Below are 25,746 nucleotides of genomic sequence, written 5' to 3'. Positions count from 1 at the left end.
AGCTACTATTCGCCGATTATGTTACTCTTTGCTCCTGTATCTTCTGTCCAGAGTAGCTGGACAATATGGACAACACCACAGCACTGTTTCTTCAGGCTGTGACTCTGTCATGGTTATGGATCCTGCACACCCCCCTTAACACTCCTCTGCCAGCTCCTTCTTTTCTCAAGTCAAAGGCATTGTACAGTACACTGCTTTTTATTATTGTCTCTTCTTACTTTTGATAATTACTAAGGGGCCTTATTATACCAAGTGTTTTATCTCAATTATAAACTACAGTATATACAGTAGTTAGTATTGTTTACTATGAGATACCTAACAAGTCCTTGTATAACTGCCAGCATGGAACAAACTACCCAAGCTATGGTGTTTGGACCAAGACTCCATTCAAGAAATGTCTGGATTATTCAAGGATCAGTTCGCTTCTGATACCAAGTAATAGCCAATAACCAATAATAACCAAAGATGGGCTGAATGTCTGCCTCCCATTTTTAATGTTCCTTCTGTTCAGTAGTTCTTCTGGTACATACAAGCCAATATGAAAAGTCACGTTTTTATGTTAATGGTGTCCTCCATTCCTGTTTTAGGGCAGGCAAAGAGGGCTGTCCTGGGAATGTTCATTTACATACAGTAGGCACCTGACCTGTTAAGGCTGTTTGTTTGTAGCTTGTGTCTGAGCTTGGCAGTCTTTTTTTCCACCTAAAGACAAATTCACATACTCTGTTTGCAACTCTGGCATCCAGGTGGTTAGACAGGTTCTGTAGCATTCTCTCCAAGCACATGAGGGGGTGAGAGAAGGGCCTAAGTAAATGACACAGCAGAGGAAAAGGAAAGAAAAGCAAACTACTTGATTATTTATCACTGGATATGCTCCAAAGAGAGTGGTGAGGCTGTCTCCTCTGTACTTTCCGGCTACGTGGTGACCAAAGACAGGTAAAAACTTCACAAATTTCTTCTGGGGAATACAGAAAGAGAATAAAGTACTTTGCAATTTATTAGTTAAGTGCCTCGGGGTTCTAGTAAGGTCTTTGGTCTTCATTTAGAATGAAGCATTATTATTGATATTTTGTTGTGTAATAGAATTGCACAACACATGATTTAAAAATGGTGTAAAAATGCTTTAAGAACTTAAGAAAGTTTGCGGACACCATTCATGTCATTAAGCTCATTTGGTGGGACCTTGACTTCCACAGTATTTGATATGACTAAGTACTACATCTCTTGCTCTCAGTTTTAAATGCACATCCCTGTAGTTTCCACTTGTACTGTGTCCTCTGATTTGTGTTTCACTGTTGATTCTGAAGAAGTCCACAGGGTTGACTTTGTCAAGGGCAGTGAGGATTCTGAATACTTGTATCAGTCTTGTTTGTTGGAAATCTTGTTTGCTGAAAAGGTTCAGCTCCTTTACCCTGTCAGTGTAGGCTATGAACAGTATAATGTTCCTTTAAGCCCTGCAATGTATTTGTCTGGTCTTTTCTGGACTGATTCTAGATTCCAGAGCAATATATTTTTGTAAAACACATTATACAATTTTCAAATAACATCCATGGATTTCAGTTCTTCAATTTTAACTATATACTGTAACATTATCAGTTCTAACATTTTCTTCTTGGCTTTGACTGCTCCCCGAGGTTTCTTTTCTAGATTCACAACAGTAATCCCATTCAACCTTTCAGGATGATTCTGGAGACATTAAGTTTTGTTGTTTACAAAAATGAAAGTAAAAGTGAATCGAGATTTGACAAACAAAATGACAAAAGCTCCAGCATTATCGCTACACAAACCGATATCTACTCATCTTCCAAAGAAAAAAGTTACAGAAATAGCTCAGATAAGAACCTTCTGCTGTAGACCTATCCTGTATACTGTAGGTTAAATCCTGTTCATCAGTCCTCATCAAGTGTAGCAAGGGTATATTTCTTTAACTTGGTTTTCTGTGCTAGACTCATATAACAATTAAAAGCAAAAATTACAAATATGTTATATAATCATTTTTAACTTATTTAAAACAAAAAGACTACACATAGGAAGATGGTAAAAACCATCAATAATGCTGATGAAATTAATTGAAACAGCAGCTGCTGTGCTCACTGACACATTTACATAGTCTTTCCACATAATATCAGAGGGGCAAAGTTAGCATGAAACAGATGACAGATCCTGGGATTCTGCTTCTTCATGATATCATGATCATGATATTTCTGGTGGAACTACAGGTGGCATTGAATTAACAGGGTTAAGCCAGAGAAAAACAGAAATACTACCCATGTTCACTCTTCTATACTCCCATAATGCTACCACTGCAGTCACAAATACTAGGACTTCAATGTCTACCTGTTTCTTACAATAGCTATCCTCTCTCCTGCAATTACATCTCTTCCTCGCACATCTCTCAGAAATGAAGCTTTTGGTGTGCCTTTTAATAAATTTGCTATGCAGCCTTTATCTGTCAAGAAAGTAACAGGCAGATCTGACAGTGGGATGAAACCATCATTCTCCCCAGCACCTGTGAAGCCGTCGGTTCCCTCTTGGTTGTGTTTAAGGGAACAATGGATGAGGCGTCACAGAGGTCACCCCCTCTCAAGCCCCCCACCCCCCTCCCCCGAGTCCATTCTGTGACTGCTAGAAGCTCGCCCGGAGTCTGTGAGAGGCTGGGAACAGAAAGCAGAACTGCGGTAAGAAAAAAAGGAACAAAATATGGGCTGAAGAATTATAGTTTCCCTCTATTGTGGAATGACTAATCTCTTTTACTACAGCCCCTATTGTAACAGGACAGTTCTACTGCACTGGGACTATAGCTCCTATTGTAACAGGACTGTTCTACTGCACTGGGACTATAGCTCCTATTGTAACAGGACTGTTCTACTGTACTGGGACTGTAGCCCCTATTGTAACTGGACTGTTCTACTTCACTGGGACTGTAGCTCCTATTGTAACTGGACTGTTCTACTGTACTGGGACTGTAGCTCCTAGTGTAACAAGAAGGTTCTACTATACTGGGACTGTACCTCCTAGTGTAACAGGATGGTTCTCCTGTACTGGTACTGTAGCCCCTATTGTAACAGGAATATTCTACTGTACTGGGACTATAGCCCCTATTGTAAAAGGACTGTTTTACTACACTTCACAAAGGCCCCAGTACCATAATGGCTGTGTTATCGTAGGGCAAACTGGAAGATGGAGCTCAGGTCTCATGCCCTCGCAAGCCGCCAATTCCCGTCCCACGGTCTCGCACTGTCCCAAATGTGTCACAGAGTTTGGAGTCACCAAGTAGGACTGAGAAGCAGGAAGCAGATACCAGCACTGAGGTAAAGCAGCACAACAAATAAAAGCATACAGTATGTTGTGAATAAAAACAAACACGAAAGGGATGGGGAAGGATGTTACTTTTTCTGTTGGTGTTAATGATGTTTATTTATCCGTGTCTGTATACTGTACATCTGCCTCCGGTTGGTTTTGAATTGTATTTTATTATGACTGAGGAAAATAAGAACACATACTGTATAAGAAGTTTCATGTTATCCGGTTTGTGCTAGCAGCAGCTTGTTACCTTTGACACAGGAGCCCACTGACATTTGACAGATTTGAGAGATCTGAAATGTCACTTAAAGCCGGAGAGCACATCTTTGAAACCTGCACTAACAGGAAAACATCCTCTACAACACAAAAAATAACACGTGTGCATCATTCTCTCCTACTGTCCTTATAACCACTGCCTGCATTTTTATATACCAATGACACAGTCAGAGATCCCCTTAATAAATCCTTCCCTCGTGTATAACATGTCCATTTATCTACCCAGTAGATACAGTGTTTGCACATCCGTGTAACCTCATGGGGCAGTGTGTCCTGACGCAGCAGCAGGATGTTGTGATACTCCTTGCCCTGAGCTGTGGAGTCACAGATAAAATGGCCTTTTTGTATCCCTGCTACTCCTTGCTAATGAGCCTCGTTACTCATTTTCCTTCAAGCGGTAATGAACAAGATGAAAATAAAATGAGGAGGTGATGTCTTAATGAAAAAACTAACATTGGTTTTCACTTGGTTTTCCGTCCCGTTAGGGCTCAGATGCCAGTGGTCAGCAGGGCCTTCTCTCCTGGCCTCCACTGCCACCCCCCAAAAGCATAAGACCCCAGCTGTCCAACCCGTTTCTCAGAGCTTCTGGGGGGCAGATGAACAGCTCTGATGAGCAGGAAGGAACAAAGGTGATCTCTTACAGACAAGCATTACATTTCAAAACAGAAATAGGTGAATTGATTATCAGCTTTGCACAAAATAAAGTCAATACTGTATAATTTGCAAGTTGCAAATTGTATATATATGTATATAGGCATCCTATACGTAGTTTATCTAAAGCAGTCTGTGTTACCTAGACGTTTTTCCATTTTTGAACCCAAAGGCTGAAGTGAAGCAGTCTCACTCCTCCCAGCCTCCCCCCCGACCCCCAAAGAACAGGAGGCCTCCACTGGCACAGGTTCAAGCAACAGTTTCCAACTGGAGTCTGGAGGACAGTGGGACAGAGGTAATGTATGAAAACATGCAGAAGAGAAAACAATTAAAAAGCTCATCTTATTGCAGTAACAAGCACTAATGTCCCTGTGTTCATTTAAAACTGGTATTGTGACATGGTGAAGGACTAGTTCTTTTAATAATACTTCAAAAGTGCATATGACAGATTCTTAGCAATCCTTTTAATTATAATCAGATTCCTGCTGCAGTTACAATTCTTCAAAGCTGTGAATAAGGTTAATTGAAATGTTTTGTCTGCATTGTGTTATTTACTGAAGTCTCAATAAGCGCATTGAGTAGGCAGAGGGCATCAGTGTGACAGGCTCTGAATCCAGATGTTTAGTTTCTGGCTACAGTTCAGGAGTCCCTGACTGGTGCAGTGCTTGGACAAATAGCAACAGATTCAAAAGATTAGGTTTATCATTTTGAAATTGTAACATCACGTCATTTTGCACACAAAACAATTTCTTACACACTTTACAAGGGCACACTTCAGCAGCTCACTGCTCAGCTGCACTCCTCTGAATCCAGGGGCTGTGATAAAAGGTGCAATACATATTTTAGCTGTACTAGTAATTACTACTTTTAAAAAAGACTGGGACTGTTTTCAATAGCTACTGTCTATATCCTCTGCTTGAAGCCGTAACAGACTGGTTAAGCAAAACCTGTGAAGACTATTCAGTAGAAAAGACACAGTCGCAGCTTTTTTTACTGCAATTTACTGCAATTCATGGGTGAAACAATTTTGACTTCCCTGCAGAAGAACTGATTGGTTTGTCTAACTGAATGAAGACTTTTGAACTTCACAGAAAACAAACCTCATCCAAACATATGAATTTTCCTGCTACTGCAAGACAAATTCTTTAACATTATGATGTAACTTCATTCCAATTACAATGACTGTTTACTCATTAGTCATTAATAGCTATGTATTTCATTAAAATTGGAAAATGAACAGCAAAAAAGACTATACTACAGTAGCGGTGCAATAGCCCTCTATTAATTTGCTATTTGATATGGCTAAAATAATTATTTTGGCATGTTTTAACCACTGTTTTAGTGCAGCATTTAAAGTATCAGATTAAAAATATTCAATAAAAAATATATATGTAATATTTAAAATATGTTCAGCTGTTCATCTCCCCAATCCTTTTAAAATGAAAGTAACCTGGAGAGAGAGCACAGTGCCTTAATCTCTGCCCTTCCATGGTGCAGCAATGAGCTGGCCCAGGTTCATGAGTCATGGAAGCCATGAAGGAGAAAAAGTAGTACTGGTTTGTAGGCTGGGAAAGCTACAGTATACACTGTATAATGACTGACCAATATCATCATGAGCAATCTTTGCTCTCTGAACTATCTGTCCTCTTAGGACTTGAAGGCTGGAGTGCTGCCGCCCACCCTACCCTCAAGGCCCAGCCGGCCCTTGCCGGCACAGGTTCTGCCCAAGTCTACCACCGAGAACTCAATTTACAGGAATCTGGAGGAAGTGCTCAGTGGAGCCCCGGTAAGAGAATGAGAGAATACAATGTGTTCTAAATGCAGAGGCCCAAATATGAATCAAAAGCATAATAGTCTTACTGACATGAGTCAATCCTCTCTTTGGCTATGTACTCATTTAAACATGGGGCTCCAAAGTGACTCAACCAGCACAGGTTGATCCCTTTGCCCTAGATGTTGCTGGTTCCTATTACTGTATGTCACTAGTTCAATTCTTTACTGACATACAACCAGTTGCATGGTACAGTATTTGGTTTGGTGAGCTCATGCAATTAAAAGACATACAAATATACACATTTAAAACATAGAGCCAGTAATAGACAGTATCCACCCAACACAACTACACATATCCTCCTAAACACACACCAGTAATAAAGTAAATAAAAGTGTCCACAGACAAATGCCTACTGGCTAAGAAAGGAAATTCAGCTGAGTGACTAGGGCATAACCATCAACAGATCAGTGTGCATTACCCCTGGCATTCCTAGCAGACCCACAACTGGGAGTGGATCTGCGTGGTTGGGGAAAACAGAGCTGTGAAGTAAATTCAACACTGCACTGGAGGCAGACATCATTCAGAGATGTATTTAACATGATTAAAAAGAACAATGTTTCAGAAAAAATGGTTTAAACGCATTTATATCTTAATTGATTTTTGACTGTATACTGTAGGAGTCAAAGACTGGGGTACAGCGGTCGGGCCCCTTACAGGACCTACTCCCACCCCCATCCTACACTGAAACCTTAGAGCAGTCTCTGCCCATGGGTACCATGATGTGGCCCCAAGGCCTTGGGGTGGGATACCCCAGTGTCTTTTATCAGCAGCAATCGATCCAAGGAACAGAGGTGAGAAAATGAAAAACAGTTTTATACCTACTGTATTACTCACTCCTGAACCCTGTTAATCATTAGCCTGGATTGAAAAGGCATTCTGTGTTCTTTTAACTTTTATGGAGAAGGGTTATGTTAAAGGATGGATTTTTCTGTCTTCAAGTTATGAAAATGATCATTACTGTTTTAGCATTTTTTGGGGGGTATGGCAGATGGATCCTGGGAGTCTAGTGATTCAGCGTCACAGTCTGGCCCCACATCCCTGCTGGCGGCAGCCATCTTAACTCTGATTCCTGTCCTATTTCAAACACAGGCACTGAATGCATTTCTTGATTGTTATTGTTCCCAGGGCTCCAAAGGCAAAATTCTACCATTCCAGTTACTACCTCCACCTCTACCTCCACCATATGGCGGGCCCCAGCTGGAAAAGACTATGTCTTATACAGGGTACATGAGCAGCTTCAGTGCGGGGTGCGAAGGAGAGGTGAGGGACGAGTTTTATGAAACCAGTACAAGGCAGTGGCAGTAAGCTATTACAGGATACTGACTAAGTTCATTGAAATCGATAATATACTCCTATAACCTCATATTTCAGAAATGAAAATTGGTACACTTATATTGCGTCTTTAATATTCGGATAAGGCTGTGCACAGAAAAAATAATAAGAGAGCAAATCAAATTAAATGTAAAATGTGTTAAACAAAACAGATTTGAAGGAATTTCCACCATATTTATACATGAAGAACCATGCTGCCAATATCAGTAAAGCTGGAGAGTATGCACTGCCTATTTTAATGAGAGGCTGGGGTCGGGATACAGTGGAACAGTGTCTTATTTTGTCATAACTCACACTGATGTAGCCAGATTACATTTAAATTGCATAACATCTGCTGACAGACATTATACACAGACTGTTTCTCTGCCTTTCATCTTGTTTCTTGTTTTGTCTAAATTACGCACCAACAGCTCCCTCTAGTAACATAAACACAGTATGTTGCTAGACTGCATTGTCTGTAGAACTGAGTTTTCTATTCTTCCTCAAAGTTTCCATCAGAATACTGTTACATAATAAGTGAAAAATGCTCAAATTTACTATATTTTTTACTGATGCTACTGCAGTAAATTATGGATACAAACTAGGATAATTACATTGCCTCGTAAGAAACACATTTAATATGAACAATCATGAATACTGCTATAGCTAACAAAACGGTGATAATGTCTTCATAAATTAAATGTTAACATAAATCATGTATTTTTATTATCCCTGTCTTCAGCAGACCTCCGAGAACCTTATGGAGTGGTGGAACACAGTGAATCGTGAGTCCACCTATAATGCCTGTGCTTTGATTCTAGAGAATACTGTACATATATTGACATACAGTAGATAAGCCATATGACAGATGTTTTACTTTTATAACTTCGATTATATGCTTAAATATATTTCAAATATGGTATTATAAATCTAATCTTTCACATTATGAAAATAGGTCATTATTATGAGGATTTTAAGATTCTACAGAATTTTAAATACATTACATGCACTATATTTATCCAAATTGATCCCCCCCCCCACATGTAGAAAGTTTATGAATAATATCATTTTAGACTGGCTCCCATTGGCTATATGCACTGCTCACTAATTAGCTCATTGTTCATTAATTAAACACCAATTATGTGCACATGTGACTGTAGGTATCAGTACTTCCACTGTTATCTGTCAATTCTTTTTTGAATTCCTAATGCAGAATGGGATGCAATGACACCTGATAATGAAGATTTAAATGAAAAGGAGAAAGATAAGTAAGTGAAATAATGGAAGATTTTGAAAAATAACTTGTCTAAATTGTCTACCGGTGTACTTGTTGAGCTGTACTAGGGATCGCATGGGAACAAACTGTTCAACAATATATGTAGGTGTAGTCAAACTTAGTCTAGTACCCTTTCTTTGAATGTGACCTACAGTAAATGAAGTTCATAGCTGCAGAATTCCTTACTTGGAAATGGTACTCCGAGAGAGAGTGAGAGGAGTTTATTGGCCACATGAATGTTTGATTTATGCCATTCTCTCAGAACATTCCCTGTACAATGTGCAACACCACACAATACACACAGCACATTATAAAACAGTCAATAATAAACAATGACAGTCACAGCTGACCATCATACACAACAACATACAATACATCAGATAGTACAGAACAATAAACATACACGACAATAGCTAAGAGGTAACCAAGTAAAAAGAGCAGAGTGTAGAGGTACATTGAATTCTGAAATTATGCAGTTAAGATTATAGGAAATTGAAAAAACAAGAACAAATTACAATGTATTTAAGTTATCTCATATGTCCTTCCTCTCTCTCTTTGATTGACTTGTCCTTTATCCTTCTCAGGGCAATCAACAAGACAGTTGATTATGTGCAGAAGGGGCTGCGTGTCTTTGACAGTCTCTGCATGGAGCACACCGTGCAGCTGCACCAGTACACCACCAGCCTGCTGTGCATTGCAGACGACCTGAGCAAATTCCACAAGAAGGCCCGGATCGCCGCCATCACGGGGGGCACTGGCGCTGCTGTCGGGGGCGTGGCCGCCATCGCCGGGCTGGTCCTGGCCCCCGTGACTCTGGGGGCGTCTCTAGCAATGACGGCAGTGGGCGTGGGGGTGGCCACAGCCGGTGGAGTGACAGGAGCCTCTGCTGCCATCACAGACAAGGTCAATAACTCCGTCGACCGCAAGAAGGTGGACAAGATCATATGTGACTACCAGGAGAGGGTCAAGGACATCAGGAAGTGTCTCATATTCGTTACTGACGGAATGGAGAAACTGAAGAAGTATAACAGCTGCAAGAAGGGTGTCTCCAGCTACTGGGACAGAGCAAAGATTGAGCGTACCATCCAGGCTGCTAGTCCTGTATCCAATGCTCTTCAAATTACCAACATGATTTCGAGCGACCTGTCCGCCTTCTCCATGGGCATAGACATCTGCTTGCAGACGCAGGAGGTGCCGCGGTCGAAGAAGAAGTCTGAGTCCAAAGCTGCCCTCAAGACCCGTAGGCTGGCGGAGCAGCTGTTGCAGAGGCTGGCTGAACTGGTCAAGGCCAGAGAGGAACTTCAGGCAATAAAAATAAATAAATAAATAAATAAATAAATAAATAAATAAATAAATAAATAAATCTCCACACTCCAAAGAAAAACCAGTGCATGCACAAGAGAAAGTAAGTGCAGAACAATAGCATTACACACACAAAAAAGGCATGTGACCAAGAAAAAACTGTCACGATCGTCATCCCTCCTCTAGGGGGCGCTCCAACCCTTTTCTGTTAAATTCACTATCACATTCACCTGCCCCCTTCTTCCGTTCTTTATTTAAACCCAGTGGTCCAGAACCGACTTCCCCGGACTTGTTCGCCTGCGCTCCTCGCTTGCACCAGACCACTGTCAGCACCGCCCCCTGTTTGCCATTCCTTCCTTTCCTAACTGTGTTTTCCCTCTAGCCCTTCTCCAGTCATTTCCGGATTATACCGTCTGCACAGGGTCCTAAACTACTCTTCGTTACAAAAGCAAAGCATGCACAAAATCAAAGAAATGCATAATGTACTAGAAAAAGAGCAGTAAATATGGAATTATGTCATCATTCTTCCTGCCACTTCTAGGTTGGCAGTGACATCAGTCATCCTAAATTATTTACTTTTAAGGAGCTGAACATTGTTGAGAGGGTCTTTGTGAATGTTGTACAGTACATACTTTTTTCTGCTGATGCTGCAGTAATTTATAAGGTGGATGTACAGAACGGGTTTGAACTGGATTGGAAGAATGCTGGACACAAAGGCTACTATCTAATTCTATGCTGCTACGAACCTAAGTAACCAATTGCATTAATTGACATTGTTCTCTTTGACAAATAGGGAAGAGGAAGTTGAGCATGATCTTGGAATGCTGCCAATCCAATAAGCACAGGGAAGCGTCATAGAAAACAGAAAAATATTTAAGCACTGCTACAGTTTAATCACTCTGAGAAAAAATACACCAAGCATGTGACTCTCTGCGTTTCTCTCCCATGCGCATGAAATAAAAACTTATTTTAAGGCCTGAGACAGACTCCTGTCTTTAAGGGGAAACGGAAAAAATTCTCCAACAGCATCTAATGCATAAGGTCTATTTATACGCATCTATGCACGTTATGCATCTATGATTGAATAAAACATTTATAAAACGCAATTTTGTTCTTTCATCATACCATGCTAACATGACATCCAAACAATGAGAGCCCTCTAGCTCAGTCTCAGAAGTACTGTATATGAGGCTTGCAGCTGTGCTAGGCAGCCCCATTCCCACCACTTTCACTGCACACTCATTTGAACATACAAGGCAGCGGATCAGAAGCGAGCTTCGGAGACACAACCAACTTAGATTACCAGCAGAGTAAACAAACTCTACTTGAGCAGAACTCACATGTGTTATTCAGTAGATATAATATACAATATACGATACAATATACAGTAGATGGTTCAAAACTAAAATACATGAAACTTTACAAACATGATATACTACACTTCGAGATCAACCAGGAACAACTATAGATACTAAAGTTACAGTACATGTAGGCATACTATGCAAATAAAGAATCCGCGTTTCAATCAGTTACATATATAAGCACCTTCACTCCATTTCTTGAAGATAGCCAGCTTATACAGTTTTCAATCACAGAGCTGGGTAGCTTGTTCCATACTCCCACAACCCTTTGAGTAAAGAAGTGTCTCCTGTTCTTGGCTCTAAACGCACTTCCAAGTAGTTCCCCACTTTTGTGCTCTAGTTCGGGTTTCACAGTTTATTCTGAATGCGTTCTATGCGTTGAAGTCGAATGACAAAAGGAGGCAAAGCCTGACAAGGGCTGGCTCTTAACAGAATCAGGAAAGGGCTGAGAAAGAAACGAAACTGAAACTTAAAATAACACAGACTCCTTTGTGCGCACAAACGAGGAGGATCGAATTACAGGCGTAAACAGTCTCACACCCCAATCGCCTAACGCATTTTTGTCTCAGGCAGACCTGAGGGTTTTCATAAATTTGGTACGTAGCGTTTTATTCTTATTTGTGCTAGGTGACAATTTATAATCGGGGACGACAGGGTTGCTACTTTTATTTCCGGAGTGGAGTGAGAAATAGTGAGCGAGAGCTCTGTGGAATGGACAAAGTTACACATTAAGGTAAGGGCACTTGCATTATTTTGTGTTATAGTGATAGGAAAATTAATAATACGGAAACATCGAAGCCGAATTACATCGCGTTTTAAAACTCCTCGGTAAAATATACCCCCTCCTTGTTGATGATGTTGCAGTACCTGTTCTCCTCTCCTAAGGGTGCTGCTCCTTGCAAAAATTGAACTGGGCGAAAAAGGCTGGTCAAATATGTACTGTACTTAGAAATCACTTGTTAACAGTAGCTATTTGTATTTTAAAAAATGAAAAAAATACAGTCAGTAGGAGTTTTCACGAAATAAAAAGGAGAGAGGAAAAGGGACTAATTGCACAAGCCCCGAAGATGATTGCAATTAAACGACCGCTGTCAAGAGTTTGCTTAGTGGAACGTACATCTTGAGTAAAAATCTACATTAGCGGCAGTCACTCGAAAGAATGCTTGAATATTTAGAATGTAGAATGGAAAATTTATATTTCTACTAATTTCTGGAGACAATTATCGGCATAGGTTATGGTAAATGCATCAGTGAGAGAAAGGTGTACCCAATGTTGTAATGGCCGATCATAATTTCCGCATGCCCAGCACACGTACAGTGCTATACTTCGCAGGGAGAGACGGAAGGCTAGGCAGCCAGTGAAAAGTCCTGTCCTCAGTCAGTTGCACCATTAACAATCAGTTCATTGTTTTGTCTGGAACCCATTCCTTCATACGCACTAATCTCTTCCACTCCAGTCCTGTTTTCCCTGCGCCTACAAGAGTTTCGCGCGGGCTTCGGAGTTGCACTGAACCTACAGACACAACTTTCGCTCAGGTCGCACCGCGGATAAAACTGTTTTTAACTTATTAACAGTAATTTATCATCACTGCATGCATTTGTAAGAGAAGTACAAGATGATCACAGTGCACTAACAACTATAGTAAAAGCAATAATCGGTAGGCATCTGTTTTGATTAGATTTAAAGCATGTTTTAATACACCAGTCCCTTTTAAATCTTAAGATTTCACATATTTAATATTCCTACTGTATATTAGTTGTTCCATCAGATATTTGATGGAGTCGTATTACTATTATACTGATAGTAGTGATAAAACTAATTTGATAACTCTCCTAAAGAGATGATGAATACTGATCCTGATGTATTTAAATAATGCATATGAAAAGAATAAGTAAAGGAGTAAAGTGATTAAAATAACTGAAGTATTATGGCTTTGAGCTCCTTATATTCTACTGCTTAAAATAGCTGTTCCTGTAAGAAAACTCTGCATAGCAATTGGAAATGTTTACAGTACATGACACAAGCAGAGTTCAGTCCTTTACTCAGCAGGTAGTTTTGGGGATTGAAATGGAAAACCCTCACTTTTGCCCGTAACTGTCTTGTTTTCTCTCCTGTTGTTCTCATTACGTTAGTGCAAGGTTGGGAAGAGAAAATGGAGCTCCCTGGAGCAGCAGAAGCCAATCTGGAAGAGGTATCTTTAACAAACCTGAAGTCAAAAGCTTATAATGTATATAGTCAACATATATTATATATAGTCACCTTACCTAAAATAAAGTAAAATACTGTGAAATTAAAAGGCTACCAAGGAAATTTCTCACAGCTGACAGCAACATCTGAAACATAAAAGTGTCTGACCTTTGCAGTTTATAAACCATCAAAATAGCTACTTCTGTATTTGTTTTCACAACCCGTTTGCCCCATTGTTATTATTAAAGTAATTTCCTTTTCTGATTTGAGATGTTCTTTGTAAGTTTGAGATGTTTATGATGATTAGTTGTTGGGGCTCTGTCATCTAGAGAGCTGTGACATCAAGCCACTATAGTAGACACTTTCCCCATTTGTTCCAGCTTAGATGAAACAGCCTGCCTGAAAGAGACATCAGAATTTGGACGCATAATTATTTTGTTATAAATGGGTACATTTGTCAGCCAAATTAACTTTTTATCAATTTTGTTTTTGCAGGTAAAGCAGTCAGAGGCCTTATCCAGTCAGCCATCTTTACCCAAAGCCATTAAGGAATGGGACAAGCATCATGTTAAACAATGGATTCTTCAAGAACCTGACCTGGATGACTCATGTGCCCAGATTCTGTATGACCAAGACATCAACGGACCCAGCCTTCTTTTGCTAGACAGGTCTGACTTACTGAATATGGGCATAAAGTATGGGCCAGCTAAGCTGATTGTTCATAAGAAAGATGAACTTGTTCGGCTTAAAAAGGAGCAGCCAAGCACACAAGGAATACCCTCCAGCCGGCCATGCAAGCCCTACCCTTTCCAATGCTTCCATGATGCCTACCGTTACACAGAAAACAGGACACTAGACATTCCAGAAACAGGGCCATCCAACCTCATTGACCCCTGCCATGAGTTCAAAGCTTTCATCCACACACAAGAGGGAAGCACTGAGGACCAGATGCAGAAGTTCACTGAGGAAACAGTCCGTTTTTCAGCAGCCTGCATGAACAGTCGCACCAATGGCACCATCCATTTTGGGGTAGGTGACCGACCCGAATTTGCCCATGGACAAATCCTGGGGGTGCGTGTGCCTGACAAGGAAGCCTATGTCAATGAGTTGCCTCGGGCTATCGAGGGGCACTTTGAGCACAAGCATGTAGAGACAGCTAAGAAATGCATCAAGCCCCCTCGCTTTGTGGAAGTATTGAACCCTGACATGACCTCCTCAGACAAGTACGTAATTGAGGTGGACATTGTGCCAGCTTACCTGATGTGCCAAGAAAATGTTTACCATGTCTACAATGTGGAGAGAAAGAAGGGGAAAAAAAAGATTAAAGGCAAAGACGAGATGGGAAAACCGTTCTATGTGCGTGATGGTGCCTCAAGCCGAGACCTCTTGGCAGAGACCTCCAAAAGCAAGCCTCTGGAGGAGTACAACAGGTTCATCGAGAGCACCGTGAAGGAGCTGGCACTGATGAGGAAAGAAGCAGAAGACAAACGCCTAGCTGCTGTGAAGAGCAGTGTCCAGGGCTCCAAGCTGAGGGAGATGATAACAGGACATACCTGGTCCTTGGACAAGTCCCATTTTGAGTGGTATGTACTAGTAACCAACAAATCACACTTTACACAGTTGGACTCTCTGGAGTTTCTGCTAGAATTGAACCTGATCGCAGTGCTGGATTTTGACCCAGAGTCAGCGAAGACTGGCCTTTACCGGTACTATGAAGACCAGAGGAAAACAAATGCCCACTTTCCCAGGGACTATAAAATCACAGAGGCTGTGGAAGACATTGCAAGCAAGCTGAAATTGACCAAGAACACAAGCTGGGTGTTCTGCAATGGCTGTTTGACAGAAGAGGTGGGATTAGTTGAGCCATCAGATCCAGAGACATGGCCAACAGACAAAGGGGCATCAGTGCGGGATGTCATATCCTTCTTGTGCAGGAAGGATATTCTCCCACCAAAGAGGTTCTTAGTGGTTTTCCTGCTTTTATCAAGTGTAACAGACAAAATGGACCCATTGTTGAAGACTTTCAACACCTTCTGGGAGGAGCTTGGGGGCACTGAGCAGATTCTTTGTGTCTGTGAGAACAAGGCTATGTTCACAAGCTGGCGGGACCTGATTGATGCCCAGTATGGGGTTAATATCACCTCTAGGTCGATTTATGAGCTCAGCCTTCCTGAAGTCAATGGCACCGTTCTGAGCCTGTGGTCTGTTAACCGCAGCTCTAGCAGCTTTTTGCCTTGCACTGGTGGTGGCAGGGTGCTCCTGCGAAAGAAGGACAAGGATGGTATGGATGCCCTGAGCATCCTCTGTGCAAACCAATGTGAGGGCGGCGGTGCAGAAGATAGACAGACGGTTGAAGAGCGGTTCTACAAAGGTGGAAAAGTATCATGGTGGAATTTCTATTTCTCAGAAGAGCCTGGCTCCATGCCATTCATCAAGAGAGACAAGTTCAGTTTAATAAGGGACACCATCATCCCTGAGCTGCTCTACTTTCGGAAGGCCTGTGTCTCTTTCAGCTTGTGCCATCTCCCTGGCTGTGGGGGCACAACGCTGGCCATGCATATACTGTGGTCACTGAGGGACAAGTTTCGCTGTGCAGTGCTGAAGGATAAAGCCATGGATTTTGCTGTGGTCGCAGCCCAGGTAGTGTGGTTACTAACATATGGGGTTGCAGAACATGCCACTCACTTGCCTGTGTTGCTAATGGTGGATGACTTTGAGGAAGTGGAGGCTGTGTATGATTTGGAGCAGCAAATTGAGAAAGAAATTGTTAAAAAGGAACTTGGCTCCCAAGGCCCTTTGGTTGTTGTGCTAAACTGCATGAGGATAGAGGTAGCTGAGCAGCTTGGTCAGGACACAGTTTTCCTTGGAAATAACCTTTCCAAGGGTGAACAGGACCAGTTCCAGAAGAAGCTTGAAGACATCGAGAAGACCCATAAGAATGCTGAGACCTTCTATGGCTTCATGATTATGAAGAAAAATTTCCTGCCGGAGTACATCCAGGGTGTTGCCCGGAACACGCTCAAGGGCTTTAGCCTTCACCACAAGCAAGACCAGCTGATCGCTGTCCTGGCATTACTGCATGTGTATGGGCAGGGCTCTCTACTTTCTGTTTCACTCTGTGAAGAGTTCCTGGGAATGCAGACCAAATCTTACTGTGCCTCTCAAAAAGTGGAGGATGAGTTTGGGAAATTCTCCACCCTGGTAACCCGCTGCACTGTGGAAGTCAAGATGTCCTATGAAGCTGTACGAACAATCCATCCCCATGTGGCCGAATACTGCCTGCAAGAGCTTACTACCACCTACAAAGTGAGCAAGAGTGAGATTGCTAACCTTCTGCTCACAGAAGACATATTTTATACGAGTGTGCAGGGAAAGGAAAACTTATTGCAGGATATTCGTGGCATGCTTGTCAAGAGGAGACATGGGAAAGCAGGAGATGAAAGTCGCTTTTCTCCTTTGATCCTGGCCATCATGAAAGAGACCTCTGGTGCAGAGGAGAGTGTGCTGTCAAATGCAGCAAAGCGCTTCCCCAAACACCCTGTCATCTCCCAGCTCCTGGCTAGATACCACTATCTGAAAAAAAGAGACTTCCGAATAGCAAGAGACTGGGCCAAGAAGGCTAAAGAGCTAGCCATTGACAACTCATACATCGCTGACACCTCAGCACAGGTTATTAAGCATGAGTTAAAGTATATTTTGAGCAGTTTTAAGGATGAGAAGTCTCTCATCACACCAGAAAGACTTAGAGAATGCCTAAGAAAAGCCCATGCTGCTATTGAAGCCTTTAGAGAAACACAGGAAATTGCAAGAAAGGAATCAGAATTTCGTGCCAGGCCAGTAAACAGGAGAGACAACAGATCTTTCAACACAGCAGGATGTCTGGGAGAGATCCAAGTGTCAGTGATTATCTTTGACATCCTGGACAAGGTCCCTGTTTTCAACCCCTGTGACCCAGTTCGCCATAGTATCATGGCTAAGTACCTTTCAGGAAGTATTAGGATTCAGGATATTGCCAGAAACGTCACGCAGCGTTTGTATGCATCTTATTTCTGCGTCCTTCAGGAATACAATGAACTGCTCAGCAATCTGAAGAACAGCATGAAGAGACTGTTTGATTTCCTAGACTTCTATTTCATCAACCTGGGTCCAAGGTATGCTGAGAAGGACCAGAGAGAAGACAGGACCCGAGAGGAGCTACTCAGGTGCTTTTGTCGCTATGTTGATGTCTTTTGCAAGTCAAATGCTCCAGAACCAACAGGAATGCAAAACCTGATGCACATGTTGAACATTCATAAAGCAATACAGGAACTAGAGATGAGAAAAGCAGACACCTACTCTAGACTACTTGAAAGCCTCTCAAAAAATACTCCAGGAAAGGATATGGAGGAAATAGTTGAACGATATGATTTTATACTTAAGAACTCCAGAAACAAGACAGTGAAATGCAAGGTAAATTACATCTACGCAAATATTGTGCTTCATTGCATAAAGCCTGCCTCGCAGTTAATCTGCCGATATCCTAACCTCATAATTAAGCTAGTTCATGTTCTTGGGTGTCCCATCCAGGACAGTGACAGCCTGGCACTGTATTTCATAGCTACTGCACTTTTGTGGCCAGATAGAAACCTTCTGGCAGGAGGTGAGAAGCTGGGGAACTACATCTCTCAAATGCGGACCTCATTTTGGAGTCAGATGCATTCTGTTTGGCATTCCAAGAAGCCGACTGTCCATTTCTATTTGGGAAAGAAGCAAGGTTATGACCGGTTAGTCCCCAGGGATCAAATAGAAATGTGCATTCACCCCAGTCAGGTGGGAGTAAACTCCTTGGGGGCAAATGGCAGGAACAGGAAGGAAGAGGAAGAGAGGAAACAGCAGCTTCTATGCCGCGTAATTGGAGAAGTTCAAAACAACAGTATTTTAGCAGAGACCCCAAACCCAGGTGTGAAGATACCAGTGACTCCAGTTTACAAGAGCCAGTTGATAGGGAGAGGGAACAGCACTAGAGTTTCCTTCTACGTTGGCTTTTCCATGAATGGGCCACTGGCTTTTGACATTGAGTCTATCCAATCTCTTGGAAACTCTGGGGCATCACAGACATAAATTGCATTATTTTTGGCTCTTATCCATTTAGAATAAACATACAGTACAGATAATACAGCAAGAAGACTGGATCTTCTTGGACCAAGAAAAACATCTCTGAGTTGGATTCCAAAAGACGTCCCACAAGCTGTAAACAGTAAAATTGCAGGTGAAAGTTGGCTGAGAATAACTGAAGACAGATCTGTGTAAGAATCATGTGGAGGCCTCCATGTAGCACTGGATTAAGCTTTGTAATGCATTTTATTTTGCTCATTTGGAAACATCAGTCTGGTATTTATTATATGCTGACTCACCAACTAATCACTTGCAGCCCCTGTTAAAAACAAATACCATTCTGAGAGCCAGATAAAATATTTTTTTCATGTACACTATAAGATGTGCATGATTAATCCTTTAGGTCACTTTTTGTAAAGTCAGCAAACAGTTAAGTTAAAACACAAAATAGAGGACGATCACACAGCTACTGCTATAGACTGTTTTGCATGCCCAAGTCCATCCATGCACTTACAGCATATCTTGGAGTTTTCCTCCACCACCTGGGCCTCCCGACCACAGTATCCTGGCTATTACACCTTTCCTGCACTATCAAGAACTGACCGCTATGAACTGAAACTCATAATGAAGCTCATAACTAAGAACTGAAACATTCCAGTCTTTTAGAGCTCAGGTGCTGGTCCGAGGATGCTTGTACTGTATATGGTAAGCTTGCTGTACTTTTTATGTTGCACTGTATAACTTAAAATATTCCTGCCTATTGTACTGTATATCTTTGACCTTGGAAGTACTGCATTGATTATTACAATGTGGTTTTAAATATTTCCACGTTATACAGTATGCTGAAAAATCAGATTTTCTTCTTCTCTACCATTCTCAATATTTGTAGCTTTGTCTTTGCAGGTCTAACTTAAAAGCCTCTATAGAAAACCAAGGAAAAACAGCTTTGCAAATAATATTATTTTACTTATTTTATGTTACATTTTTATTAAGTATTTTACTAAGTAGTTGTGTTACAGATAAATATTTATATAGGTGATTCATTTAGGCAAAGATCAGGTACTTCTTAAGTATTTTTTGTCATTTTAATGATGTGGCTTTTTATTTTGAGTCAATTTATAACCATAAAGTCGAACAAATCTTAATTGTGAAATATGTTTCATTGTTGTAAATGTCATGTTTTGCACTGAGCTACTGTTTGGTTGGCGTTATTTGTATCAGCAGCATAATTAATAAATTTCAGGAGGTTTCTGATGGTCGATGGTTTCATTCTGTCAGCTGTCTGTTTCAGTTGCCAGTACATTTATTATTTTTTCAATATATCTTTATTTTCAAACTCCATTGTACAAGAAACAATTTTATTTCTATATGCTTTTCAAGAAGGTCAGAGCCTTGCACTATAACACACAACACAGACAAAAGAAAAACAGCAAATTCACTTTGTGAAACCAGGCCTAAAACTAAATGACGCATGAAAAGTTGTAAAAGAAAAGTCTGGTCTTTAAAAGTTTTTTTAAATGATGAAAGTTGGCAGTTTCACATAACTGGTGCTACAATCAGGAAGGCTCCGTAAGCTATAGTGTGGAGCCTAATCTTTGCCTTAGCGAGAAGGTCTGAGTCGGGAGATCTGAGGTTAATCACTGGTTAATAACCTGGAGTTAGGCTACTCTGTGCCTTAACAAGCAGCACAGAGGTTATGTACTGATGTAGAGTGCTTCTGTATGCACATCAGCCTACATAAGCCGCAGGGTTACACTAAGCACATCTTAAATAAAGATGAAATATTTCAACACCAGACAGCCCTAGAATGCGGCTTAAACAAGCAATGTTACACATTTAATAAAAATTCCAAATATGCACTTCAAATGATAAAAGTAGTAAAACTTACACCAAGATTTTAACTTAAGAAAGACACGAAGGCCACATAACTTAGTATCACGCAGCGTTTATACATGCTGTACAGCAATCAGGAATGCTCCCGTGTCCCTGCTCTTTCCCCTCTGGCTGCCCCTTTCCTGCCTCCACCATAAAAGGACCAAGGACTCCTGCTCTCCCTCTCCTGTTGGGGATTTATTCCGGAGCAGCATCTGTTTCTTCCTCACCACCTTGCCTCTCTGCCTTCGTGAGTAGTACGCCCACTGTGATAAAAAGGCGTACTCTGCCCTACCAGAACGACATTCTTCTTGTCTCGCTTTTTGCACTGCCTGCCTCCTTTCAACCAGCTTTTCATCAGGTTTAGCATTGAACCCGTCACAAGTAATTTTGTTTAGAAATCGTAAAATGAGAATATTGCGATATTTTTCAGGTATTTCAGTATTGCACCCCTAACCCACTTTTATCCTCACACACAGAAGAAAAAATAATGTAAACTAGACTTGTTTTGTATTTCACAGATTATAGTTGCAATCGGTCATTTATAGCTCTAATTTAAAGTTTAGTCTAGAAGACGAGAGAACGTTTTAAGACGCAAATGTCCAGCAAGTCCACGAACCTGTTTAGCACCAGGTACGTGGCGCACACTGTATTTCTCTTTCAATAAAGCACAATAAAAAAAAATCAGATCCAGAAAAAAAAACAACTTTAGGAATATTTAGTGACTCTCACAGAATGATAACATTAATTAAACTGGTGTTGAAGAAGGTCCACGCTGTCTGATTTTACACAAACAAAATGTAATTCAGTCGTATTCCTGCAAAACTGATACAACTGAATTGGCAAACTATTCAGATATCTCAGTTTAACTACAGAAAATAACTGTCTTGTTCTCGAAGCCTCTATGAAACGGTTAAAATATGAAAAATGAATCAACTGACACCTAAAATATACTTACTTATGTTCACATATTTTAAAAACTTAAAGTGTTTAAAACTTCTGCCTGCCACACTGATATTGTATAACCAATCAACAAGGAAACTAAGCCCTACCTGTATATCAGTCCGTGTAGTATTTCACTATAAACATCCAGTTCCTATTCACTTATTGCAGGGAAAGAAATTCAAGCATCTGTACCAATCACTCTTTTGGGAAAGTTGCATCATGTTTGCGCAAGGCATGGCTCATTTCTTCTTTTGCTTTTTCCACTTGGTAAATACATCATAATAATTTAGCTTTCGCACGAGTATCTTGTGAAAAATTAGCAGGTAATGTACCTACTCCATTTTGAAACAGGTTGTGCAAGAACTGAGAAGACGTTGAAGTTGAAGCCTTCGAAAAAAGATTGGTAATGATACACAACACATGAAGCAGCAGTATCTGATGTATAACTACAATCAGCAACAACACAATTTTCCTTAGTGGTCTCGGATCACTACATGGCTTTTAGACATGGCCCAAAATGGAACTCGTACAGTCTGGATTACAGAGCCCAATTCGTGCTCTTGCTGAATTTTTTTCTTATTGACTTGTCCCACAGTCAGATGAACATGAGCAAACTAATAATAATAACAGTCCCTGTCACTATACTGGGGCTTCAGGACCAAGACAGGCCACAGCATGAGTGCCCCCTGCTGGCCCCACTAACAGGCATAGTGTTTACAGTCAAGTGTCCCCGTCACTATACTGGGGCATTAGGACCCACATGGACCGCAGGGTGAGCGCCCCCTGCTGGCCCCACTAACACCTCTTCCAGCAGCAACCTTGGTTGTTCCCAGGAGCTCTCCCATCCAGGTACTGACCAGGCTCACACCTGCTCAGCTTTAGTGGGCTGCCAGTTGTGAGCTGCTGGCTGTTCCGAATGTCGAAAATATCAAACTTATTTTCTTAATGTGTGCGATTTCAGCCCGCAGGCACAGAGTACACGTGTTCTCTCGTCTGTCTGCAGCTCCTTCATTAGCGCCAACATCGCAGGCTTCTCGATCACACGCCTGCTTACGCGACACTGTCTCGTTCGCTTTCTGGTGCTCTAATGTAGCGGGTTTGTCTCTGCAACACGACTAATCAGTTCATTGATCTGAAATCACACGTGTAGCGCAAGTTAAGACGTAATTTGAGTGGATTTAGGATTCCTGTTAAACGAAATGTAAAATAAGAAAACTACAGATTGAAAGGCCTGCCTACATTTTCTAAAATTTCATAATGCCCTATGTGATTTAACAGTAAGGCAAAACCATATTTGACTAAGAATACGTTATCAGCAGCGATTTAGTCCTAGCCTGAGGTGGACTGGATTTTGCTGTGGTTTTACATTTCTATTTTTTCAAAATCCTCCAGAAAGGTTACCAAGTGCACCCCCTGGACGTCTTCACAGCCAGAACTGGGACGACATGACGCCATTTAAGGTAGAAATTGGCTCGTAATGCGTAATTACAGCAGAACGTACTGACTCAGCCGGAGAAAATGGAAACATGAAATAAAAGAATACGTAAAACATCACCGGTTCCTATTCGGACAGTTTTCAACAGACTCGGCGCTGTTTCCTGATCGCTGCTCTGATCTTCCCCGACTCTCGCGCTCTATCCGGGCTCCTCAGTACGAGCGGACACGGGGTTTGTTCACGTGAGAATCTGCTTTCTCTGTCGGCAAACCTGAACCCCATTAAGAGAGAATATCTGTGTGCCTTTAAAAAGACGTACTTGGCAAACAGTAGGTATCATGGATTTGTTCTCTGTGGGAAGCAAAATGTGGGTTTCGGGCATTTCTCTCTTCAGCTTCTTGGTGTTCGGGCGTTTCTGTGACGCCGCTACATGGCGCTCGGCGCCCGGACGGCGAACCGGTATCACGCACAAGGGGGCTGTGTTTTACGACGTTCCTCGGTTTCCACAGCAGGATACGCCGCTCGTGCGGGCTGTGTCGGTAGCGTGCGGGGAGAGTCAAATCGTGGTGCAAGTCAGGAGAGACCTGTTCGGTACCGGTCAGCTGATCAACTCCTCGGACGTCAGTCTGGGAGGCTGTGCGGCTACAAGGCAAGACGACGCGGCGCAGGTCCTGATCTTCGAGTCCGAGCTGCAGGCGTGTCGTAGTTCGCTGACGGTAGGGTGTCCGGCTTTGACATCATACAGTAGCTTCATATTTTAGTGGTGTGCCGGCTTCACCCGTCGCTTCTCTCCTAGAGCGCACCAGAGGAGCTAGTGTACAACTTCTCTCTCAACTACACCCCGCGGGCGATTGCCAACACCCCCATCGTGAGAACGAATGGCGCCGTTGTCGGTATTGAGTGTCGCTACATGAGGTGAGGGAGGCATCTGCTGTCCTGCAGGGTCCACGGAGCTCCAGGGCTGAATAAGGACCGTGTCACTCTGCTGGAGTCTCTTTCCCAGGTTTCACAATGTGAGCAGCAGCGCCCTGAAGCCCACCTGGGTCCCCTACACTTCCACCAAGTCTGCGGAGGATGTCCTGGATTTCTCCCTGGTGCTCATGGCTGGTATGTGCTCTTGTAGGGGAGAGGTGCAGCAAGACTCCCTTTCGCACTGGGGATGTCTACTAGACAAGATTGCTTTGTTGAATTAGTTGACTGGGGGTCTATGAAGGTTTGCTCCCAGTAACCGGAGCTCTTTGAAGGGATCTGTTCATCTGGTTCTCTGCTATTTTCCTGTAATGGCTCCTCTCCAATGCTAGATGACTGGAGCTCCCCAAGGACCTCCAACGTGTTCTACCTGGGGGACGTCCTGAATATTGAAGCCTCCGTCAGCCAGGCCGACCACCAGCCCCTCCGGCTCTTTGTGGACAGCTGTGTGGCCACCCTGGTGCCTGACCAGACCTCTACCCCCAGATATGCCTTCATTGAGAATCATGGGTGAGTCCTGTGCCTTCTGATGGAGGAACTGCTGTGCAGACGGTGCACTTGCAATGACCTCCCCTCTTCCCCAGGTGCCTGACTGATGCCAAAACTACAGGCTCCAGTTCTCAGTTCATGCCAAGACCCCAGGACGGCAAGCTGAGGATGAAGCTGGATGCCTTCAGGTTCTATCAAGATGCCAGGAGCTCAGTGAGTGTCTTCCTGTGGCCTCTGGGCTGTGAGGAGGTTTAGCTGCAGTGGAGCCTCTGACTGAAGGTGTACTGTTCCAGATCTACATCACCTGCCTTCTGAAGGTGACTGCTGCTTCCCAGAGTGTGGACTCCCTGAACAAGGCCTGCTACACTACTGGGAATGTGTAAGTGAGGAGGAGGCTGTTGCCCGCAATGTGCTCTGATGCAGGTGTCTGCAGTGATGCCTGTCCTGCTGTAGGTGGACGTCTGTGGATGGGAGTGATCAGGTGTGCAGCTGCTGTGACTCCAGCTGTCCTACTACCAAATCCAGGCACTGGATGAGAATGAAGAGGGATCTGGGATCTAAAGAGGGTGAGACTCTCTTGCTTGTGGCTTCTCAAAATGAGGAGAGGGGATTCTAGTTCTTGTAGATGCTAGTGTTCCACTCCAGTAGTATGGACATTAGTACATTGAGGGATTGGGAGCAGAAGTCTTCATAGAAAACCATGGCACTGTATGCTGTACACAATCCCTCCTGCTCTTATTCTTGGGGAATGTAGGCAACTGTTCTCTGGATTGCTACATGAAAAGGAACGTTCCAAAGGGTGTCCTTCCCTCCAGCATGCTCCTTAAATCCTGGTCAGGCTTATGTGAAAGTGAATGCTGTCTTCTGCAGCGCTGTAGGTATTTCAATCCAGAATTCCTTCCAGTTGCAGCTGCTGAGTGGGAAGGCGATGCCACAGTTGGTCCTCTGTTTGTGCTGGGAGAGCAGGCTGTTGACCGCCCAGCAGAGGTGAAAGGTCAGAGGTCTCAGCTGAGAGCACAGGAGGAAGGTGATGCAACAGGTAGAGGAAGCCTTTAGTACCCAACCTGTTTACTGACTGGGGTCTCAGTGGGACTGAACTGGTCTGAAAGCATCTCTATGGTAGAGCAGTGTGAGCTAACCTGTCCTCTCTTTCCAGGAGTGTCTGCTGAGCCTGTGATCCTGGCTGCTCTGGGGGCAGTGGTGGGGCTGGTCTGTGTGGCTGTGCTGGGGACTGTCCTTTACAGGAGACTGCAGAGTAAATCCACTGAGCTGACTGTGGAGAAATAAAGGAGGGATTGGAAACTGTCTCTCTGTGTGATACTTGTTCCTTTCTTAATCCAGTGCAATAGATCTTGACACCTGCTTATTGCGCTGACCTCTTGTGTCCTCATGCTACCCTGTTCAGTGTCTTTGCCACAAGCACTGTGGGCAGAGGGTGGGCTT

The 25,746-nt window shown here is 42.6% G+C and overlaps 3 protein-coding genes and 1 long non-coding RNA gene across 8 annotated transcripts; 3 read left to right on the top strand and 1 right to left on the bottom strand.

Moving 5' to 3' along the window:
• Positions 1-681: 681 nt before the first annotated feature.
• On the top strand, positions 682-10,930 carry LOC148672741 (uncharacterized). Of its 4 annotated transcripts, none has more exons than XM_088628583.1 (11): positions 682-933; positions 2,504-2,675; positions 3,165-3,308; positions 4,062-4,205; positions 4,400-4,522; positions 5,879-6,013; positions 6,679-6,852; positions 7,187-7,321; positions 8,118-8,157; positions 8,586-8,640; positions 9,233-10,930. In XM_088628583.1, the coding sequence occupies exons 2-11, from the start codon at positions 2,550-2,552 to the stop codon at positions 9,972-9,974; spliced, it is 1,818 nt and encodes a 605-aa protein (XP_088484709.1). In that variant the 5' UTR covers positions 682-933; positions 2,504-2,549; the 3' UTR covers positions 9,975-10,930. The 4 variants fall into 4 exon arrangements, with proteins under 4 accessions (XP_088484709.1, XP_088484710.1, XP_088484708.1 ...); XM_088628582.1 differs by having other exon boundaries at positions 683-933; positions 2,544-2,675; positions 8,115-8,157; XM_088628581.1 differs by having other exon boundaries at positions 683-933; positions 8,115-8,157.
• On the bottom strand, positions 8,855-11,709 carry LOC148672740 (uncharacterized). The gene is made up of 2 exons (XR_015935864.1): positions 11,496-11,709; positions 8,855-9,947 (listed from the first exon to the last, which is right to left on the bottom strand). It is a non-coding gene; the product is annotated as an uncharacterized LOC148672740 (long non-coding RNA).
• Positions 11,710-11,712: 3 nt separating this feature from the next.
• Positions 11,713-19,852, top strand: LOC148672739 (sterile alpha motif domain-containing protein 9-like). Of its 2 annotated transcripts, none has more exons than XM_088628580.1 (3): positions 11,713-11,907; positions 13,445-13,503; positions 13,995-19,852. In XM_088628580.1, the coding sequence occupies exons 2-3, from the start codon at positions 13,465-13,467 to the stop codon at positions 18,597-18,599; spliced, it is 4,644 nt and encodes a 1,547-aa protein (XP_088484706.1). In that variant the 5' UTR covers positions 11,713-11,907; positions 13,445-13,464; the 3' UTR covers positions 18,600-19,852. The 2 variants fall into 2 exon arrangements, with proteins under 2 accessions (XP_088484706.1, XP_088484705.1); XM_088628579.1 differs by having other exon boundaries at positions 11,713-12,044.
• A 3,316-nt stretch (positions 19,853-23,168) lies between these two features.
• Positions 23,169-25,610, top strand: LOC148672738 (zona pellucida sperm-binding protein 3-like). The gene is made up of 9 exons (XM_088628585.1): positions 23,169-23,561; positions 23,642-23,760; positions 23,849-23,952; positions 24,147-24,324; positions 24,399-24,516; positions 24,597-24,682; positions 24,757-24,869; positions 25,208-25,342; positions 25,460-25,610. Exons 1-9 carry the CDS (start codon positions 23,184-23,186, stop codon positions 25,588-25,590), a joined length of 1,362 nt encoding a protein of 453 aa, XP_088484711.1. The 5' UTR covers positions 23,169-23,183; the 3' UTR covers positions 25,591-25,610.
• Positions 25,611-25,746: the final 136 nt, after the last annotated feature.

Source organism: Lepisosteus platostomus, chromosome 4 (genome assembly GCF_059453375.1).
Source record: "Lepisosteus platostomus isolate fLepPlt1 chromosome 4, fLepPlt1.hap1, whole genome shotgun sequence".
Lineage (NCBI taxonomy): Eukaryota > Metazoa > Chordata > Actinopteri > Semionotiformes > Lepisosteidae > Lepisosteus > Lepisosteus platostomus.
The sequence above is the reverse complement of the archived record's forward strand: the minus strand, read 5'-3'. Positions and strand labels throughout refer to the sequence as shown.

Excerpts from the sequence above, each read along its gene's own strand:
- LOC148672741 (XM_088628582.1), top strand. The coding sequence starts at position 2,550 with ATGGATGAGGCGTCACAGAGGTCACCCCCTCTCAAGCCCCCCACCCCC. Across the intron at positions 4,206-4,399 it reads ATGAGCAGGAAGGAACAAAG|GCTGAAGTGAAGCAGTCTCA; the intron begins GTGATCTCTTAC and ends TTGAACCCAAAG. Across the intron at positions 8,641-9,232 it reads AATGAAAAGGAGAAAGATAA|GGCAATCAACAAGACAGTTG; the intron begins GTAAGTGAAATA and ends TATCCTTCTCAG.
- LOC148672738 (XM_088628585.1), top strand. The coding sequence starts at position 23,184 with ATGGATTTGTTCTCTGTGGGAAGCAAAATGTGGGTTTCGGGCATTTCT. Across the intron at positions 24,517-24,596 it reads ATCAAGATGCCAGGAGCTCA|ATCTACATCACCTGCCTTCT; the intron begins GTGAGTGTCTTC and ends GTACTGTTCCAG. Across the intron at positions 24,870-25,207 it reads GGATCTGGGATCTAAAGAGG|TTGCAGCTGCTGAGTGGGAA; the intron begins GTGAGACTCTCT and ends AATTCCTTCCAG.
- LOC148672739 (XM_088628580.1), top strand. The coding sequence starts at position 13,465 with ATGGAGCTCCCTGGAGCAGCAGAAGCCAATCTGGAAGAG. Across the intron at positions 13,504-13,994 it reads CAGAAGCCAATCTGGAAGAG|GTAAAGCAGTCAGAGGCCTT; the intron begins GTATCTTTAACA and ends TTGTTTTTGCAG.